The sequence below is a fragment of the Microtus oregoni genome, unplaced genomic scaffold (genome assembly GCF_018167655.1).
Source record: "Microtus oregoni isolate MIOR12 unplaced genomic scaffold, Mior012 000108F_ref0000382, whole genome shotgun sequence".
NCBI lineage: Eukaryota > Metazoa > Chordata > Mammalia > Rodentia > Cricetidae > Microtus > Microtus oregoni.
Window position 1 is genome coordinate 1,670,900 of NW_024544726.1, and position 22,072 is coordinate 1,692,971.

A 22,072-nucleotide genomic window follows, 5' to 3' on the forward strand; every position below is an offset into this window, starting at 1 on the left:
TTTAGTCTCCTTCACCTCCAAAAAGATTTACTACTCTGAAATGGTCCTAAATAATTCTGTGAAATGGGTTCAGGTTATATAGGAATTTATAGTCAGATAGATTTGTTCAAAATTGTGGAGAATAAACTGCACATAAAGAGCAGTGAATGGTGAGGTGAGCCTACTTGCAAATGGGCCAGTTACTATTGTGCTCAGTGTTTTCCTGAGCTTACAATGTCAGCTCTGTCCACGGGCAGATGACAGACACTGTGGGTAACTGTTAATTCTTACTAGCTAACACTGATGAGGTATTAAGCACATGTCAGGCAGAAAACAGCCTAAGTACAGTAAACATATCAATGTAGTTCTTACTCCAACTAAGGTTGAGCTTGAGTTCACAGAGCCAGTTCACAGCAGAAGGAAGGAATTTAGCCTCAGTCCTGCCTGAATTTAGAGCTTAAATCATACTTATCCCATAGAAGACATGATGTCTGGAGAGGAATGAATTGTAATCTGGTCCCCACATATGCAATATCGAGAAACAAGATAATAAATATCCAGGGCAATTCACTCCTGTTGTGATTATTTGTCAGGAGCCAATTTCCTCCTAAAATTATTGCATCACCCTGGGGAGTCTGCAGAGAACCCCACACCCCTAATTGTGTTAGGAATCGTTCTATAGACAGAGCCTACCCCACACCCAAATTGGCTGTTAATAGAGAGCTATCTGTTAGCGGAACCCGCCCCACATTCCAAACTATCTAGAGAACTAGGTGTGTCAACTCGTGACTTCCTGACCTACGTGACCAACGAGGACCACGTGACCAACATGAACCACGCGGCTGTGCCCACCCCCCAACTCCTTACCCTATATAAGCTGTACCCCATCTCTAATAAACGGAGGCTCTGACAAACCTAGCATGGCCTCCTTCCTCTCAGCTCATATCTTCCAGATAGCGCCTCTCCGGGACCCTGGAATAACTGACTGCAGGGTGGGTTACAACCCCTAGACTGAGTAGCCCACCCCAAAGCGGTTTACAATTATTCAAATGTGAGGACACTAATAGGGCACCAACCCTTTTTATTTTCCTGCTTTGGTATATCGAGGACAACAATGATTAAATGAGATCACACTCACAAAGCTAAGCTGAGCCTAGGACAGATGTAGGAGAACTGTCCAGGCTCATTCTGCAGGGAAAGGGCCTGCTTCAGCAGGTCAGCTGTATTAGAATGCACACACAGGAGTAGAGAGTGGAAAACAGAGAAGGTTAACATGGATTTAGAGTAATTTAGGAATGACTTCGATAGCAAAGGTGGTATTCAAACTGAGTTCAATAAGGACACATCTCAGCTGTAAAAGTAAGCTCGCCCAGACATAGAACTGTATTTCTAATTTACTACAGTCAAATAGAATGGAGTTAAACACTCTCAGAGATGTGTTTGAATTTAGCCATTAAAGCTCAGAAAAATTAGGTAGGGTCAAAAACAAAAAACCACCAAACCACAAAACAAGAGAGGGAGGGAGGGAGGGAGGGAGGGAGGGAGAGAGAGAGAGAGAGAAAAGAGAAAGAAAGAAAAATTAGGTAGGGGACATATGAAATTGCTTCTTTCAAGATAGTTACTTTGAAGGACAAAGTTTTAGAAACATTACACATAAAATGAAATAGCATGTATTTAAAAACTCACAGGTATGGGCATGATACATGTTATATTGTAACTATTATTTTAAAATAAGCATTTAGGACGTGAGGGCGATCTGGCTGCGACATCTGTCACCCCACTGATTGCCAGGGTTGATTCAGCTGATCTGGCTGCCTAGGCGGGTGTCCCCTTCCTCACTGCTCCATGTGTGTCTCTCCCAAAGCTGTGCGCGCCGTTGAAGAGGATGACCTTCCCCGAATAGAGGACTGGTGCCCTGCTAGAACTTCCAAACAAGCTCTCAAGACTTTAAAATAAGCATTTAAAATAAATAATTGCAGTAAGAACAAGGTTATTTTCAACACGAATTACGATCTGTAATTGTTTTTTTTTAAGAAAAAAGATATGTATTATTTTTGCTGTGCCTGTACGTATACACCTTTGTGTAGATGACCTTGCAGGTCAGAAGATGTCAGATCCCCTGGACCTGGAGTTATGGCGGCAGTCATGAGCTTCCTGATGTAGGTGCTGAAAACTGAACTCGAGTCCTTCAGAAGAGCAAGCACTCTCAACCACAGAACCTTCTTGCAAGCCCCTGCAATTCTTCTCTTGAATTGCAGATTTTTTTTGTTGCAGATTTTGAACTGCAGTAGATAGCTATGAACCTCTTCTCTACAAAAAAAAGCTTCTTAGCTATTCCACATTTCTAATAACTGGCTAGATGCAAGTGCTATTCCCATGATTTTGTAGAAACTAATGAAAAATATGCAGGAGTTCTGTGCTGTCTAAAACAAAGACACCCTGAGTTTAATTCCTGGAACCACAGGGTGGAAGGAAGACTCCTTCAACTTATTCTCTGACCTCCATGCACATGTGCCACCCTAAATAAATATAACACAAAACCAAAGTCAGTTTTTCATTAAAAAAATCGCCCTCAATTATAGGTTTTTGTGGGTTAGGAAGCATAGAGTTTCAGTCAGTGATGGAAGACCCATAAGGAAGCAGATCCTTATCTGAGGAGTGCATAGTCCTTGAAGAGCCACTTTTACAACTATGATACAAGGTCAACAAAAACAACAAAATCAAAATATTGGTTATTACCTGGGATTATACTTAGTCTGATACTATAGTCACGAACTACAAAATGATATTTCAGTCAATGGTATACTACATACACAAGATTATATTGAAGCCAAAAATTTTCTAGGGCCTCGTGACTTCATGGCACAATGCCTACTTACATGTTGCTGCTGTAAACAAAGCTGTTGCATAGTCAGTCAGACGAAAGCATAATATATAGTTATCCATGGAACATCAGACTAGAGAGCCATGATGTTACTGGCTTAGTTATTTACTAGGTTATACTCTCTATCATTATTTTACAGTGTGTTCCTTCTACTTAGAAAAAATGTTTAATCATGGTAGCCCATTGGTTATAATCTAAGCATTTGGGAGGCCAAGGCAAGAGGATCCTCAATTTGAGGCTAGTCTGGGCTACTTTGTGAGATCCTAGGTCAAACATAAATCAAGACCAAAACCTAAAACGAAGAAACAACACATTTACTGTAAAAATGCACGCTGTGCTGTCCTGGTACTAGCCACACATGCTTGTGTTTAATGTGTCTCTTGATTTCATCATTTTTCTTGTGCTTGTTAAATCTCATGTTGTTTTCTCACTATGATTCTAAGAGCCTCCCAGAACTATGGCATATACATGTCTACACAGTGTGTAGCCTGGTGTACACTAGTAGCCTATATCACCTAAGCTCTTGTAAGAACACTCTATGATATGCTTACAATGGCAAAATTGCCTAGTAACATTCTTCAGAATTTATCTCAATAGCAGATGACATGATTGTATAAGGATAAAATACACTTGATGACACTAGCAATATTTTATGAAGGTTTTAAAAACTTCTTGTGAAAGTATGGTTTTGGTCTAGTGATGTGTTACTTACCATGAAATGAGGTTGTGTTAAAATACGCTTTAGTTCCTTTGCGTCATTATTCTCAGGGTAACATGAAATTTCTTCCAATACCTAAAAAAACAAGTAAGAAACATACTAGTGCATACTAGTGCAAAATGATATGAAATTTACAAAGCATGGAACTCCTTTAAATTAAAAACCATGAGTGGGTTTTTGTAGTGGCAAAGCCAATTTCTTTGAAAACATTTGTTGAGTTCAAAAGTTATTAAAATAGGAGAAAGATATTGATAGTATTAAAATGAAACAAAAGCAACAATAGTTTGCCTTCAATACTCAGCTGTGACCCAATGGTAACAAAAAGTAAAACACAAAATGGGAAGTTTATAACACGTACTTATTACAGGTTTAGGAAACTTATGTAGCTTAGTAAGAAAATTCAAATTTGCCCCCCAAATCAATTTGTACTGAAAGTTAGTAACAGCCTTTAAAATTGAATAGTGCTGCTAGTTCCTTAAAAAGATGACCGGAGGTTCAATGAAAACAATGTACAAAAGAATGCTAATTAAGTAGAATAATTAATTATGAATACACTTAAGTAATTTTCCTTGCAGCCTAGTGGGAGTAATGCTGTTCTCCATGCTTATCTTCCAACATGGAGAAAACAATGCTCCTGCCAATGGTCCCTTTGACGAAATTCCAGCAAACCTGAGACCAAATTTAACAACTCAAACACCTTCAGCAGCTTTTGTTCTGCACTCAAACTTTTCTCACCAATCAGGCAATAGCATTTTGTTTGCATTGGTGAAAATGCTGATTGCAAATCAACTGCTCTAAAAAGGCAAGGAAGGGAGCTCACCAGTTCACCTTAATCCAGATCTAGCAGCCTACAGCAGTGCCTTGGTTTTCTGAGCAGGTACCTGTTACTGCTCTATTTGCAGATGGCTGGCCTCTAAATTGCACTCAACTGAATTCTAAGCATGGATCCAATCTAGGATTGCCTCAACACTACTGGGTGTAAGGGGCACATAGCCCTTCAACTAGCATGACTCTCCTGTCTCACTCAACCTGCCAGAACTTCAACTAGCATGACTCTCCTGCCTCACTCAATCTGCCAGAACTTCAGGAAGGCGGTCACATGGCCTGAGTCTCAGATTTCAGCACCCTACCACTCACACCCTTACTGCTGTTTCGTATTCAAATGCCCTGCTAATGATTGCTGGTTATGCAGCTAATTCCTATTGCTTACTAAAATTAAAGTAGTTCTCTGGTGTATTCTCCTTCTCTTCCAGGAACAAGGGGAAAGCACAAACTCTCTTTCCCTTGCCACTTTCATGGTTTATGATTTTAATTACAGAGGTGTGATCTCCTAAGCTAGGGGAAATTCTTCAACTGTATAATTAGGACAAAGGATTGTCCCCAGAGTGTCTCAGCTTCTATCTATTTAGGTATTGATAAAATTGCTCAGTGACTCATGATTCCTGATTGATAGTGTTAATTCCTTTCAAAGAATGAAAGAACGCTTGCTGGGCCAATTAAGACAGATTTCTCTTACCCTATTCTCATCAAGCAAATAGGCCTGGCAGTCACCGTGGTCTAATTTCTCAGTGACTATGTAAGTGCACACACACACACACACACACACACACACACACACACACACATCAAAGGTCATGTTTCACATCTGCTAGAAAGCTGGTTGTGCTGGTACACACCTGTCACCCCAAAACTGGACTATATGGGGAGATCCTGTCTCAACAAAACAAAACCCAGAACAAAATCTGCTGAAAGGGGATTATGTCTTCAAAACGCTTTCATTTAGTAATCACACCTTGTAAGAAATATTTTTAAAAGGAAGCGTTTATTTGCATAAAAACTTTAAAAGATCAGACAGTTAAAAGAAAGTATTTCCTAATGGGGTAATTTCTACATCATTCTAGTAATAAGAAAAAAATTACACAGTTGTTGTATCATATTCATAAAGATCAAATAGAGGCATAAAATGCTTGTTACATATTAGATCCAAACCAACATATTTTGATCTAAGTCTACATGTAAATGAAAAAGATACAAAAATAGAAGCAACTGTTTTAGGGTGGTGGGATCCTGGGTGAATTTTGTTTTCCAAGCTTTCTGCAAAGTCATGCTTCTATAATAAACAAATATGAAAAAATTTGTGGCAAATACGTTTATGGGTTGATGATGCATAAAAATGACTTCTTTGAATTTGGTATATTTAATTGTTATATAAAAGTCAATTAACCTCCACACAGTACCACATTAAAGAAGCAACTCACATTTTTAAAGCATGTCTATTCTTACCAGGTGCAGTAAAATAACATCAAAAAAGATGTCATTTACACAGCAAAACCAGGAGAAATTGGGAACTACAGTTGCGGAGACTTTTTTCTTCCCTACATGGATGTTCAATGATAAATTTAACAATCAGAATCTGAGTATGAGTCAAACTGCAATCCTAATGAATGCGCCTCTTCATTAAAGGTAGCAAACGTGACAACACTAAATACTTTGAGAAAAAGATGTCACTTAACTTACCTCTTTGGCTCTCTGTACTGCATCGCTTGGAGGATTCCTGATTTGTGGTGAAGACTTTGTGTTAATTTTGTCATACAGCTAAAAAAGCAAAGAAGAAAATCCAATCAATATCCATCACGTTTTGCTACAGTTTATAGCTTTCTGCTTATTATTTCAACAATGTTTTCCTCTTAAAAAGTCAGGGAGATGATGTCACTGGGTCTTCTTTGCAATTGTTCATCATTCAAGGGAACTTGTCAGAATATGAGTTTCATGCTTATCTTTTTAAAGTCAATACTTTTAAAGAGAGCAATTAACATTTGTCAATACAGCAGCAATCCCAAGATTTCCTTCCAGACAGAAGCAACATTCACTAATGTAACTATGGAGAAAAATGGAAGAACAGTTTCTGGCCAAGAAGAGTCTAAAAGAATTTTCACAGAAACCTAGATCTTGGGAAAGGGCAAACCAACTCCTTCTAGGAAGAAATATTCTCATAGAGGTTTTTCTTGTCTTACTAGAGATGGTCAATAGCAGAATCAGTGCTGGAGCCTTCAGCAGGGAGTCAGGGACAGAAACTTCATCTCCTTTGACTTTGCAAATCAGAGTGTGACAGGACTGAAACAGTTCTAAATAAATTTACACTTCCTCGCACAAACGTGAAAGAATCAAGCACCAACTTGCTAAAGAACATTAATTTAATTTGTCAGAGAAAATATTCTGCAGTTTAGAAGTACAATTAAAATGCTAGTTTTACCCCAATCAGAACAGTGTGCTCTGAAAAGTAAAAAGTTAAAGTGACCTTGGCTAGTCTGATGGCTTCTATTTCCTAACTTCTCTAAAACAGCCTGACATTTGGGGATTGGTTTGTCCCTCCCCCAACTTTTCTCTGCATACCAATGTTAGTCTAGAGGTGAAATACTGACTGTAAACATTCTTCATTTATAGTTAGATGCCAGAAAAAAATCTTTTATTTATTTATAACTTGTAAATATTTAGGCCATACCATACATTAAAAATTCCTAAATAAGGTATTAAAAAATGACCAAGAGAAAGTGAAAATAGAGGAGGGGCCATTTTGTGATGCCATTAATTAAGAAAGTACTGCTGAATTGAAGACTGAATAAATAGTTTAAGCAGAAAAGTAAAATGCTACTCTACTTAAAACATTTTAGGGTATGTTGTTTGGTCAAATCCTTAGAGAATATATGTGGATGGTCTCTGTCTTCTTAAGGTTTACTTCTCTAGTGATTGCCAACTAAAATCTGGAATAAAAAAATGTACTTTTAAAATACACACACACACACACACACACACACACACACACACACGCAGGGTCTCACTATATAGTCCTGGCTGGCCTGGAATTCACCATGTAGACCAGGCTGTCCTCTTACTTGTAGATATCCAATTGTCTTTGAACTCAGAGGGTTCTGCCTGCCTCTGCCTCCTGAGTATTAGGATTAAAAGCGTGTATCACAGTTCCCAGCCTGTCAATGCCAAGTATGTCAACACGAACTCGATTCCCAGGACTCATATGGTAGAGGGAGAGAACCAACTCTCTCAGAATGTCCTCTGAAACCCACATGAGCACATTCTCATAACTCCCCAAATAAAATATAATTAAAAAATACATGGAGTGGTTCTGAGATTGGTGGTATATGCCTTTGATCTCAGCATTAATGAGGCAGAGGCAGATATCTCTTTGAGTTTTAGACCAGCCAGGTCTATCTACATATTGAGTTCCAGGACAGTTAGAGCTACATGAGAGACTGTTTCAAAAACCAAAACAACAAGCACCACAACAACACAGACATTTAGTGGGCCAGCAAAAGGGCTTAGGTGGCAAAGGTGTTAAGCATCAAGCCTGTGATATGAGTTTGATTCCTGGAGCCTGCATGGTGGAAGGAGAGAACAAACAGCTGTTCTCTGACTTCCACACTTGCACTGCGGCAGGAATGCTTGCATGTATACCACACGCATGCACGCACACACAAATAGAAGTGCATGTACACCACACGCGTGCACGCGCACACAAATAGAAGTGCATGTACACCACACGCGTGCACGCACACACAAATAGAAGTGCATGTACACCACACGCGTGCACGCGCACACAAATAGAAGTGCATGTACACCACACGCGTGCACACACACACCACACGCGTGCACGCACAAATAGAAGTGCATGTACACCACATGCGTGCACGCACACACACACAAATAGAAGTGCATGTACACCACATGCGTGCACGCACAAATAGAAGTGCATGTACACCACACGCGTGCACGCACACCACACGCGTGCATGTGCACACACACAAATAGAAGTGCATGTACACCACATGCGTGCACACACACAAATAGAAGTGCATGTACACCACATGCGTGCACGCACACACACACAAATAGAAGTGCATGTACACCACACGTGTGCACGCACACACACACAAATAGAAGTGCACGTACACCACACGCGTGCACGCACACACACACAAATAGAAGTGTAATCTTAAAAAAGATACTTGGCTAGCCTTGATGGCAAAGTATTAATAACTAAAGTTTAAAGAACTTAAATGAATAATAATAATAATAACAACAGTAAAACCTCAAGGCCATTTAAAAGAACAACAAATTTAATTCAAGGCCTTGCAGGTTGATTGCCCTGTCACTTTACACTGTTCATGCTGCAAATTCTTTACCTAAAACAGCTTTAATGTTTTCGCAATCAAAGACTATTGCTGACACAACTTCCAACACTTTCAAATATGATTAGAATTGCTTTCTATTTACACAATTAATAAATGCATACCAACTTTTACTCACAGAGCAGCAAACACCCACCCTTCCCAATTTCTGAACCTGGAGACTTGATTTTTAACCTGGTCTCACTAAGCCAAGTAGAGTCCCTTAGTTCTTATGTCAGTGCATTTTCTTTTAGGAAAAAAAAATGGTGCTAAGGCACAGCACTCAAGCTTTGACTCTGCTAACATCTAAAATCTACATGTTAGTATAGTGTCTTGAAGACTTTTAACTGGTCCCTAGAAGACATTCTTGAGCCTCACTCTGGACCTACTAGAGATGCTTTCATATGCTCTGTGGGTTTTTAGTTAGTTAGTTTGGTGTTTTTTCCTGAGACAGGGTTTCTCTGTGTAGCTTTGGAGCCTGTCCTGGAACTTGCTCTGTAGACCAGGCTAGCCTAGAACTCACAGAGATCCTCCTGCCTCTGCCTCCCAAGTGCTGGGATTAAAGGTGTGCGCCACCACTGCCCAGCTAGTACTAACTTTTGAGTAATAGTAGTCATTCTAATTGCCCCCTCCACAAGATGGAACCCATACCTGACACTGCTTGGGTGACTGAGAACCTGAGACTAGATAGTCCAGGGACCTAGAGAACAAATAACACTCTTCTAAAAAAAAGTAGCAATAAAATGACTCCTAATGGCATTCTGTTATACTCATATGCATGCATGCACACACACATGCACACACACACGCACGCACGCACGCACGCACGCGCGCGCTCTAGAACGCCAAACTAAAGGCAACAGAAGTCTGTGGCACCAAGCCTCCTAGGAAGCTGCCAGTGCTGGTGGAGGGCTTGTTGCACAGCAGTCAGCGCTCCTTCCACAGTCGGCCTAGGCCTTATTCTGCCTGCAGAGGCAGAAGCATGACGTGCAGGAGTCACAAGCTTGAGGAGAGAACACATTTGATTTTCCCTTCTCCTCCTCCTTGAGAACTGTTCTTCCATGATGTAAAGTGAAGGGTACGGGGACCCTCCAGACAAGCTTGCACAGGAACTGGAAGCGGCAAACAGGAGAACTCCTGGCATTAGTCTTTGGCTAGAGCTTGCCAAGTTGCAGCAATTTACTGGCCCACACTGACACACTAGGATGGGCAGCTTTGTTCAGAGACTCCTTGGGGAGGCTCAACACATGATATTTTAGGTCTTCAGTAAAAGGTGACTAGTGTCTGCTTCTTTTATGCTGACCTGGGGTAACTCCCAGTACATATTAAGGTAAGAATGTGTACTTTCTATGAGTCAAATAAACACCTGAGAGGGTAACCTGCCCAAAGTCATTCTGATCGAGTGCTGTCCAAGAGGACTGCCTGCACAGAGCAAGAAGACCCAGAAATAGAGGTTAGGGGTAATACCACAGGGCAGGAGACGAGAGTGTGCTTCTGAGGCTAGCTCAGGCTGTGCCAACAATGCTAAAGCTGCACATTTGCAACTCAGGACATCACCAACACTGGGATGCCTGCCATATCAAGGGCATCAACAACCAAAAAGGAAGTGGCTGTCTGATGTTCATGATTATAGAACATGCTGTGTAAGGGCTTCTTTTTCTTCTCCTTGACCCTTGAGTTCTCCAACAAAAGATAAGAGGACACAGCATATGTTTCATAACTGTTTCCTCAAAAATTAAAAATTTGAACTTGTACATAGAAGTTATGAATACATATTTGTAAAAAACTGTAGAGTACCACAAAAATGAACACAGCAGAAATACCTATTTCAGTTGGTTTCTTTAGGAACCAGATACAATTTCTATTTGATCCTGCTTGCACACTAAAAAAATTTCCCATATTCAACACATTTTGGTCATATTTAATTCTTTTTTGAATCTTTCAAGTCTGCCTTATTTAACAAGATTTTTTAAGATAGAAGTTCTTAGATACTGATACAGTTCTATTTCTTCATTTCGAAGAGAATGCCATAGTTTGGATAAATGTCAAATAAGACAAGAAGTCTTGTTTGCCAGCTTGTGGCATTAGTGGGAAGCAGTAGAACCTTTAAGAAGTGGGTCTAGTAGGTGGAAGTTAGGTCCCTGGGGCTGAACCTTAGAAGCACTTATTAGTGTTCCATTCCCTTCTCTTTCTTTCTTGTATGTCACGAAGTGGGCAGCCTCTTCTGCGATGATCTATTTATTGCCTTCCCACAGGCCCAAAAGCAATAGGGAGAACTAACTAAAACCTCTAAAACTGTGAACCAAAATACTTTTTCTTCCTTTGAAGGTGATTATTTCAAGTATTTTGTCATAGCAACTAAAAGCTAACCAATGCAGAAGTGAAAACTAATGTCTACTGAGGTTAAATGCTGCACTTAGGGTTACATAACCAGAGCAGTGGAGAATGATTATGTGGCCTTTTGTCTCACACCAGCTATCTTTGGATTATATTGGAATTTAGTAATAACAACCCATGCTTTAGTAAAAATGCAGAAAATACTATTCATAGACCATGACAAAAATAAAGTAACTATGGTTTGGAAGTTATTAGTCAATCAATTGCAAGTTTTGTCATGCTAAGATCTTAATCTTATCCTGGCCGAAAGAAATGTTTTAGGCTTTAGGGGCTCTCTGGCCTCGGGCACTCTATTAAAGTCATTGTGTTGTGTAAAGACAGCCGCTAACAATGAACAGACATGGCTATGTTTCAATAAAATATTTATCAAACCAAGACTTGGCTGGATTTGGCTTGAGAGTGAGAACTTGTGACCTCTGCTCTAGAAGTTTAAATTCAAGGTGGTCTGGCAACATCAAAATATATTTCTTTTTGTGATGTGCATTTCTTAAGTCTAAAGATAATAAAGCATGTTTATAAGACTGGCATGCTGAAGCAGGTGGCCTAGAGGATGAGAAGATGTTAATAAATTATTTCTAGATGGAAAACAAGGATGTAGAACTCTATGACTGTTTGCATTCTTTTTCTCAAGAAGTTACCTACCCAAGTTCAGCTTCAAACCACACACATAGCATTAAGGCAAAAACAAGGAAATGTGAACAGCTGCAAGGGAAACTGGCTGTCTCACACTGTGTCACTTCCAGACAGTTCTGTTCCTTGCCAGTCTTTGGCACTGGGTCAGATATGACCACACACAGCTACATGGACACACTTCACCTCTGTCTCAAGGAGAGTAGGCAAGCTGTGTTCTACGCTGTAGATGTTTCAAACAAAGCAGAGTAAACTCAGTGGTAATGTTCAGTTCCTATCTCCTGAGCATGTACTTTGCAATAGAAAGATGAAATCAATTAATATGTCACTTTTAATTTACTTACAAAGCATTAAATGAAGCTTCTTTTTTTTATGTCATACTCTATTACATCTTACTTTTGATTTTGTAGTCCTCAAATAGAAGTGATTGCAAATTGTTTTATTTATCATTGAATATTTAAACTAGAATTAGTGAAAAGATGCTATGAAATAATTCTCCCTGGGTTGTACAAGCCATTCCCCCCCCCCAAGAAAAAACAATATCAAAGAACAATGATATAAACCACTTAAGACAAGATTATAACTTTTTTTTGGGTTTTTTCAAGGCAGGGTTTCTCTATGTATCCTTGGCTATCCTGAAACTATCTCTGTAGATCAGGCTGACCTCAAATTCACAGATGTCCGCCTGCCTCTGCCTCTTGAGTGCTGGGATTAAAGGCGTGCACTGCCACCACCCATCATGATTATAACTTTTACAAGACTGTGAGCATGGACCAAACAACGAATGGGCTTGGAGAGCTGCAGAGAAGAGTGAAGTTCATTAGCAACTGCTTACTTTAAAGACAGTGAAGCAACTTCCTGTTGAAAAAGAATTCAAGTTCGTACATGGACACAAAATAATGAAATGCTTGCAATCCTAGTAAGACAGATAATAAGAGTATGAGGAAAGTTGCATGAAATGGCAGTGGTGAGATAAGAAACAGACTATCTTATTAGGAACTTCCTTCATAGTTTCTGTGAATCATCTGTGAAGAAGCTGGGTGAACAGGAACCAAGTTCCAATATCACACCTTAGTGAACTGAGAAGTGAGAGGCAAAAGGGTTTTTCTCACGTACAATACATTTGAAATCCAGAAAAATGTTAGCAAAGGTAGTGATTTATTACTAAAAGTCAGGGAACTGGCAAGCAGTTATCACTTTGAAGATGATTTTTTAGGTTGTAAATTGAAGAAATAGTTCTGAGATCTAAACTCTTGTTTTCCTGCTCAGGCTAACATACCAACTTAAGATCTTCAACATAAACACCTACCCAGCAGGCTTGAAGGGAGGAGGTCCAGAAAACCCCATCTATTAAATATAAACAAAACCAAAAATGAAAGAGCCTTTCCAAGATCACTGGCACCATTAAACATGAGATAGTGCCAAGGCAGCATGATGGGGCCACACATCCTTAGCATCATTAACATGAGATAATGACAAGATAGTCCATACAGGTCTGAACAAAACTGCAAAAGCTGAAACGAAATTTTCAAAAAATTTAAGGAGCTATAAATCTATAAACTCCAAGAAAAATATCTTAAACATTTAAGAATGATTATGTATCATCGTGATTCCATGATTTTAAAAAATCAATACCACCAGGGTGTGTCTTCCTTCTTCCTACCTCCCTCCCTCCTTCCCTCCCCCTCTTTCTCCCTCTCTCTTTTTTTTTGAGACAGTGTTTCTCTGTAGCTTGGAGCCTGTCTTGGCAATGTGGACCAGGCTGGCCTTGAACTCAGAGATCCACCTGCTTCTGCCTCCCAAGTTCTGGGATTAAAGGTGTGTGCCACTGCCTGGCTTTTATGGACTTTAGTCCATAATATTTGTCTACCCTATCAGCACCACCTTCCTCTAAACACTTACGTACTGTGGAATTTTCAAATCTGTTTAATTAAAAAACACCCCCTCTGTGTGTGCCTCTGAGTGCATTCCATATATGTTCAGGTACCCATAGAGTCCAGAAGAGGGTGTTAAATCCCATGGAGCTGGCATTCCAGATGGTTGTGAGCTGTTTGCCACGGGTTGCTGTGGACTGAACTCTGGTCCTCTGGAAGAACAGCAAGTACTTACAACTACTGTACCAACTCTCCAGTGCCCAGTTTATTTTGAATAGTTGAGGAAAGCATTCAAATATTAGTCATGCAGATGATTCTCCACTGCAGGGAGACTGTACACTGCATGCATTAGAAAGATGTACTTCCATTGTCTTTGAACAGTATTGTTACAATTAACTCTGAGTTAACTTTCCCTCTAAATATTCAGAAAACAAGTAGTCTCAGCACCTTTTAGAAATCTTAAATTAAACTTGTGTTTCAACTCAAAAGTATGCTAAACCCTCAGAATCTAGTGATGGGAGTAAAGTAGTGAGAGTCCTAGTCTGGAATTAGCTTGTCCTTGGGTAGGGCTCAGTTCATACTGAATAGCTAGAGCTGGAAATAGACTGTAAGTGTACATAGTGGCTGTGTTAGAGTTAGATATGCCAGGAAAGCGTTAGCTAAATAGTAGAACAGTGAAATGCTAGCTCAAGTCTCGTTTTAGTGGGGAATATATCCGTACTTGAAGTTCTAAGAAGCAGATCAGCTGCCTGGTAATACGACAGTCTAAAGTAAAGCCAGGACTGAAGTTTGCTATGGGCAGTGAAGATAACTGAAAGATAAGTCCCTTTGGGCTAGCTGAAGAGTTCTTGAAAGTCAGTAAATGGGTGGGGGATACTGACACTGGGATTTAGTATTGTAGTATCTACTTTAGTACTGTAAAGTCAATTTCAAACCCTGGTTTATACAATCCATTCAAATACAAACCTTGGATTCATAGCACAAGATAGTGCATTCATTTAAAAAATAATAGAGACTATAGGAACTAACTTAGGATCCAGAAAGAGCAATTATATGAAGAAGGAACCAAAGTACAAATCTCTGTAATTAGCATTTTGAGAAGCTGGTTTTTCCTATTATACATTTACAATATAACATGGATAGTGGATAAGTGTGCAAACAAAATGCAACATATACACATACAACAGACTACTATTCATCTGTCAAAGGGAGGAAGTTTTGATACATGCTCTACGACATGGAAGAACTTTAAGGACCATGATGCTAAATAAAATAGGCTAGTCATAGAAAAACAAATACTGGACAAGTGAGGTGTCTGATCCTTCTGCCTCCATCTCCTGAGTGCTCACTTATAAGGCCTTTGCTGAAACACATAGTTTGCCTATTTTAAGTGGTGACTACTGGTTAATCTATAGCTGTGGTGTTTCATCTTGATTGGCAACTTGATTGAATTTGGGGTAAGTTAGAACCACACTTCTGGGCAGGCAAGTGAAGAAAAACTCTAGCCAGGCAGTGGTAGCACACACCTTTAATCTGAGGCACAGGCAGGCAGATCTCTTGTCAGCTCAGTGCCAGCTTGGTCTACAGAGCAAGTTCCAGGAGAGCCAGGGCTAGCTATGTAAAAAGACACAGTTTAAAAATAAAAACAAACATACAAACAAACAAGAGGAAAGACCCTGTCTCAGAGGGGGGTAGCACTCCACAGTCTAGGGGAAAAAAAGAGTCTAGGAGGAAAACAGTGCTGCTTTAGGCCTGCTTGCCTTAGTTCCTTGCTGGTAAATACATCTTATCTTGTTGCTGATGGGGCTATGGCCATTTTTTTTGCTGACAGTGGAATCCAGCTTCTTCTTCCAACATGGACAGAAGAGCAGCAGCTATCTAGAAATCCTGCAGTCCTTGAGTACCATATTTGAATTGCTGAGGTGTGCAAGCTCATGGGATCAACAGCTCCTGGGCACTCAGTCTTTCCAGTGCCTAAACAGTCCCTGCTGGCTATCTGCCTACGCTGTGCAAGCCCCTTTGTAGTGTGGATTCATCCTATTGGCTCTCTTACTGCAGGAAACCTTAACCAACAGTTACATAATTATTGTCTCAATTCAGTTTTTGGAGAAATCTCTGTCCATCCCAAGGCAATAAAGAATTGCCCCTATATTTTCTTTTAAAGGTTATAGGGGCTATGCTACTAGGGCCTTAGTGGCAAAGTACTTGCCTGGCATGCATGTAATCCCAACATGCTCTCTAACACCACAAAACAAAACAATTTTTTTCTTTTTTAATTTTATATATCAAAACTAGTTTCCACTCCCTCTCCTCCTCCCATTCCCTTCACCTTCCCTACGATATCCAGGCTGAGCAATGTACCCATCCAAAGAGAACAGGATCCCCAAAAGCCAGTACAAGCAGTAGGGATAAATCCTGGTGCCACTGCCAGTGGCCCCTCAGTCTGCCCCAGTCATACATCTGTCAACCACATTCAGAGGGTCTAATCTGGTCCTATGCTTGTTCCTTCCCAGTCTGACTGGAGTTGGTGAGCTCCCATTAGCTCAGTAGACTGTTTCAGTGGGTGTCCCCATCATAGTTTTAAACTTTTACAATGGCTCTATTTTGAGATAAATTTTGGTTTATGGTGTAAGAGTCCATTTTTATATTTTTGCTTATGGAGTCCAATAGTGGTATCTCCATTTAAAGACTATTCCTCTGTCAATTAATTGTAGATATGATAGATAAAAGGGCAGATGGTTGAATCTACTCTTAAAAAGGAGGATATAGATATGATAAGATAAAAAGGTAGATTATTGAATCTACTTTTAAAAAGCAACTACTAGTTTTAAGTGTTTTACATTGGATTAGACTTTTGTATTTTGTATACAAAGTCTGTATATTGATACAAATTTGAGATTAATTTTGTTAGAACATACTGTGTACACATTTCTACTCTTGTTCAAGGTATTGTACCTATACAACGCATTTAACAATGTAATTCAAATTTCTAGTTCTTGAAAATTATTATTACCAACTGTTTAGGATAATAAGGAAATGCAGGCTAGTAGTTAATCACCGACTACAATCGAACTTGTAGTCACATTAGGTATGTTTTCAAGGTCAAACAAAGATATATTTTAGATAGAGAGGTCATCTTCAAACACTCCAGAGATTTACAGACTATGGCATTTAAGATGTTTTAATAACATAGGCTCTTTTTTTTTATGACAATGAGACACGTGTGCTCCTGGCAGCACCAATCTACTTCAAAGAAGATGATGGTCATTGAAGAAACTCCACAAAGAGTTTATTTTCTTTGTGGAAAAAGTAAGCCACTGGGCAGGAAAGTGCCCTTGTCTCAACTGCTGACAGTATGCTGTCCTAATTGGACAAACAGAATACACACAAAAATGTGAATGCAATATTGTTAAGACAAGGAGGGACAGCCCTTCAGAAGAATACCCTTCTTCACAGAAAAGTCTGTTGGATATGATAGGTCTGTAGACCAAAGATGGATGTCCCAACATTGCAGAGGAACCTTGACTGACTGTCCAGGCAGCCAGCTGTTTCTGTCATTATACAAATATTTTTTGGAAGTCATTTGCTTGTACTTCCTGCTTACTCAGTTAATATTATTTCCTTCTTAGTTTTCTGAGGGAGTTGAAGACTAGACAGTTATATAGTTTTCCTTGTTTACCAGACACAGAAAAGAAACTCACTAAAGAGGTATAAAGTGTATAATGTTGAGAGATATCAAAAGAAGTTTTGGATGGTAATGCAAATTATGATAGAAAGTAAATTAGGTACAAGACTTTGGACCCACCAAGATAGGCTAGGCTAGATAATGGAGTATTTTCTCTGAATTTGTCAAATGCAAATGGACTAGACATTGTTGATGTACTTATTGCCTGTGTATATTGTATACAGTTATTGTACTTATTGTATATAGTTTTTCTTATATTGTTTATAGTCTTTTAAAATTTTAGGCAAAAAGGGGAAATGTACTGATATTTTATTTGTATTTTAATAAATAAAGTTTGCCTGAAGATCAGAGTGCAAAGCTAAGCTACTAGAGGCCAGGGAGTATTGGCACACACCTTTAATCCCAGAATTCAGGAGACAGAGGCGGCTGTATCTCTGTGAGTTCAAGGCTACCCTGGGCTACACAAGATCAACCCAGAAACAGATCCAGGGCGTGGTGGCTCACACCTTTAATCCCAGTGTTTGGGAGGCACACACCTTTAATCCTAGCACTAGGGAGATGGAGACAGAAGCGATATGGCTGGGCAGAGAGAGACATATAAAGGGGAAGAGATAGGAACCCACTGGAGAGTGGAGTCTGATATTTGGTGGAGACAGTGCAGTGTAGGCACTCTGAGGATCATCCCTTTAGTCTGAGTATAGGTAGGGGTAAAAGGTCTCTTTTAGAGGCTTACTGCTCTGTTTCTCTGATCTTCAGCTTTAACCCCTCTCTGGGGTTTTATTATTTGTGCCACATAATTGCCTTGACATTTTTCATGGAAATTAACTATAAATGTGGGAATTTATTTCTAAATCCCTTTTTGTTCCATCAGCCTATATATCTATTTTGTTTTTAATAGCTTTATAGTAAGAATTGAAATTATTTCTCTTACGTTATTATTCTTTGTCATCTTTTTGATATGTCCATATAAATTTCAGAATCACTGGGAGGTGGTAGCACAAGCCTTTAATCCCAGCACTCAGAAGGCAGAGGCAGGCGAATCTCTGTGAGTTTGAGGCCAGCTGGGTCTACAAGAGCTAGTTCCAGGACAGGCTCCAAAGCTACAGAGAAACCCTGTCTCAAAAAACAAACAAACAAAAAACCCAAAAAACCAAAAATAAATTTTAGGATCATCATGTCAATTTCTAGTTCTCTATTGCTCCCTTCCCCAATGCTGGGGATGGATGTCAAAGTCTTGTGCAGGGTAGGCAAAATACTCTCCCCTTGAGATACCATTCCCCTAGGCCACATTGTATGAATTTCTATAAAGAAATACTGCTGGAATGTTGATAAGAATGGTATAGATCAGTATGCAAATGAGTTGTTACAAATAAATCTACCTCTCCACTTATCTGCTTCTTATTTACTTTCTTTTTACAGTATTTCAGTTTTTATTTATTTATTTATTTATTGGTTTTTTGAGACAGGGTTTCTCTGTGGCTTTGGAGCCTGTCCTGGAACTAGCTCTGTAGACCAGGCTGGTCTCAAACTCACAGAGATCCGCCTGCCTCCGCCTCCCAAGTGCTGGGATTAAAGGCGTGCGCCACCACCGCCCGGCAAAGACACAAATTCTGTCTCTAAAAAATAAAACAAAAAAGTGACCATATCAAGCTCAATGGTATGCTGAAATATCTACATTAAAAGGACCCCCGCTGAGCTAGCTCTCAGGTATCTTGTTTCTTGTAGTACTTTCCCTCTGCAGAGATGGAAACACAAGGAATTTTTTTTCTAATCAGTTGAAAATGGCAGAGTAAGTGACGCTCCAAAGCAAAATCATTTTGATCTTCAGCCCTAGGAAGTGCACAACAGCACAAAGACCACCACCACGGGGCTTGGGTACCTGCCAAAGCTGATGATTCTTTCAGATTGGGTGGGGTGGGGACGACCAGTAACTGAGTCTCCCAAGGTCCTCAGGGCTTCTCATTTCAGACATTTAAATCCAGAATTCATGAGAAACAGTTTTGGCATTTCCTGACTGGCAATGCCATTACACATTCAACTGTTGTAATTTATTTGTCAGACTCTAAGTTGCTAAAAAGTTCTACTTCTTTTCTCCTTTAGGAAACTTCTGAGTTATAAAAATATTCTATTTCAAACATGTCTACTAAACTAATGTCATCTCAAAGATGCAAAATAGTAAATCTAGAGTTGTAGCTTTCCGGACTAGATGGAAAAACTCTTGTCTCTAAGCAATAAAGAAATATAATAAAGATGCCAGTCATACGCAATATGAGAGATTCCAGCACTTGTTTATTTCTAATACAATATTTTACCATATTATTTAAAACTAAAACACTACTTAATCTATTAGTCTTCTTATAAATCAACATCCAAATTAAGCCACTCCTAGAGTTGGCTTTGTGGTTTTGGCAATTCATTTACTGGTTACAGTTTTGGAGAACAAACTTGAGATTTCCTACAAAATCCTATTAGTTAGGTGGGGCATCACAGTCGCTACCATGACGGCGCTACATGCCAGCAGTCAGGTATGACAGTGAGTGAACTTTTGAAGCTTAGTTGTCAAAATGTGGCAGAGATGATGAAATGTGTCATTTAACAATATTTTATAATACTTTACTTACAAAGTAAACATTTATTCTGTAATAAGGAAATTTCTCTAAGAATGAGAAGACTGAGAATTGTTCTAAAATAACATTTAAAAATGCTTTTTAATCTAAAAAATAAAGCCATCAAAAACGTATACATCAACTGACCATCCAAAGTACCACACAAATTTTAAACCATCACTGATTCGAAAAGACCACAAGAAGACAAAGACTATACTTTAGCCCTTATTTCCTAGAATGTAAAGGGAGTAACGGACAGAATGACATTGAATTATTTTATGCTGGATTTGTGCAGTTAGCACTCATACCTGATTGAAATGGTTATTTATTCAGGGTAAAATCAGTTTTTCATGTTGTACTGTGTTGAATTGTGTCTCCCAAAGTTCAGCTCTACCTAGAGACCCAGAATGTAACTTATTTGGAAATGGAGGTTTTTCAAATGTAATTAAGATGAGGTCTACTGGATCAGGGTCAACTCTAAACTCAATGCTGGTGTCCTTTCAAGGAGGCCATGTAAAGACAGATAAAAAAACATAGACGACAGTGTCATATGAGGAACAGAGCAGAGACTGGAAGGAATTATCTACAAGTCAAGGGGTTGGGGACAGCCAGTAAAGGTTAGAAGTGGCTGCTTTAAACCACTTGATTTGTGATACTTTGATTTGGCAGCCTTAGCGAATTAGTATCTATGTCAAATTATATCTCACTAAAATGACCTAAATAGTTAATATATAGATCATCTTAACACGGTGCCTTAGAGTTTTAAGCAGAGGCTGAAAGAAGCTGACATAAGCAGGTCACCCTCATGCCTTTCTCTAAATGACCTAAATAGTTAATATGTAGATCATCTTAACACGGTGCCTTAGAGTTTTAAGCAGAGGCTGAAAGAAGCTGACGTAAGCAGGTCACCCTCATGCCTTTCTCTATTTCTGCCTACAAAATGAGGAACAGTGTTCATGTGCTGGGAATAGTTAGGCAGCAAATATTTGGAGATTTTTGGACTCATTTCTAACTCTAGATTAACTAGAATTCAAGTCAGAACATATCTTCCTCTGAGGAACCAGTGGTTTTTCTCCTCTTATAATAACTATACATTATTTGTAGACAATGATACGATGTGTTAAGAGAGAGGGGAGAGGCAGGGAGAGGAACAGAGAAAAATGTAGAGCTCAATAAAAATCAATAAAAAAAAGAAGAGGACATTGGGCGGCAATCAAATCAAGGTATTTAGTATACCTGTTACCTCATACATTTATCATTTATTTGTGGTAAGAATACTTAACATCCTCCCTTATAGCTACTTTGAAATATTCAATATGATAGATATTGTTAACCAAAGTCACCCTACTGTGCAGGAGACTATCAGATCACATTCTTCCCAGCAACTCTGGACTATTGGCCAACCTCTCCCCATCCTTCCGCTACCAACTTCTCCAGCTACTCATAATGACTATTCTTTCTACTCAGTTTCTATGAGGCCAGTGTTAGATCCCACATATGAGTGACACCACGCTGCAGCTGTCCTGCTGTGTCTGGCTGATTATACTAATCCAAATGCTTCCCAGGGTCACTCATGTTGCTGCAAATGACAGGCACGTCAACACTATGGTAATTTTGTTCCCTCCAAATTCTAATGATGTCTTCCTGAATGTTAAACTTCTTGTTCAAATTTGAAGCTTTGACTAGGGCAAACAAAGCCTCAGATGTTCTTCAGTCATCCCTAGGCGCTTACTCTTGTTTGTTTTGTCAGCTTAAAACTTCTGGTCTCCAACTCAGATATTTAGAATGTTACTGCGTCAACAAGAATAACATAAAATGGTTCCCTGGGATTCAGCAACCTGAAAGAATTCATAGTCCTCAAAACTATGCCAGTGGTTGTCACTATTAAGGACCCTGTAAAACAAAACAATTTATTCAAAGCATGGGGTGTGGAGTAGTGGAAGGAGGAAATACGGATGGACAAAGTTTTAAAAGTTTCTCCCCAAGAGCTGTTCATCCCTACTATCTCTTGCTTTAGAATTTTAATTTGTTTACTATTATTAGAGTGAGTGAGTATGTGTGTATATGTATGATGTGTATGTGTTTGGGGGGCTCCATGCTATGGCACGTGTGTGGA

The 22,072-nt window shown here is 39.3% G+C and overlaps 1 protein-coding gene across 11 annotated transcripts in view; it reads right to left on the bottom strand.

Moving 5' to 3' along the window:
* The window catches only part of Cask (calcium/calmodulin dependent serine protein kinase), a 330,840-nt gene that overhangs the window by 46,886 nt on the left and 261,882 nt on the right, over nt 1-22,072 (bottom strand). For all 11 annotated transcript variants that reach the window (XM_041645247.1, XM_041645244.1, XM_041645250.1 and 8 more), the window contains 2 exons: nt 6,099-6,176; nt 3,576-3,656 (listed from right to left, as the gene is read on the bottom strand). In XM_041645247.1, the coding sequence (XP_041501181.1) occupies nt 3,576-3,656; nt 6,099-6,176 (159 nt within the window). The remainder of the gene's footprint in view (nt 1-3,575; nt 3,657-6,098; nt 6,177-22,072) is intronic.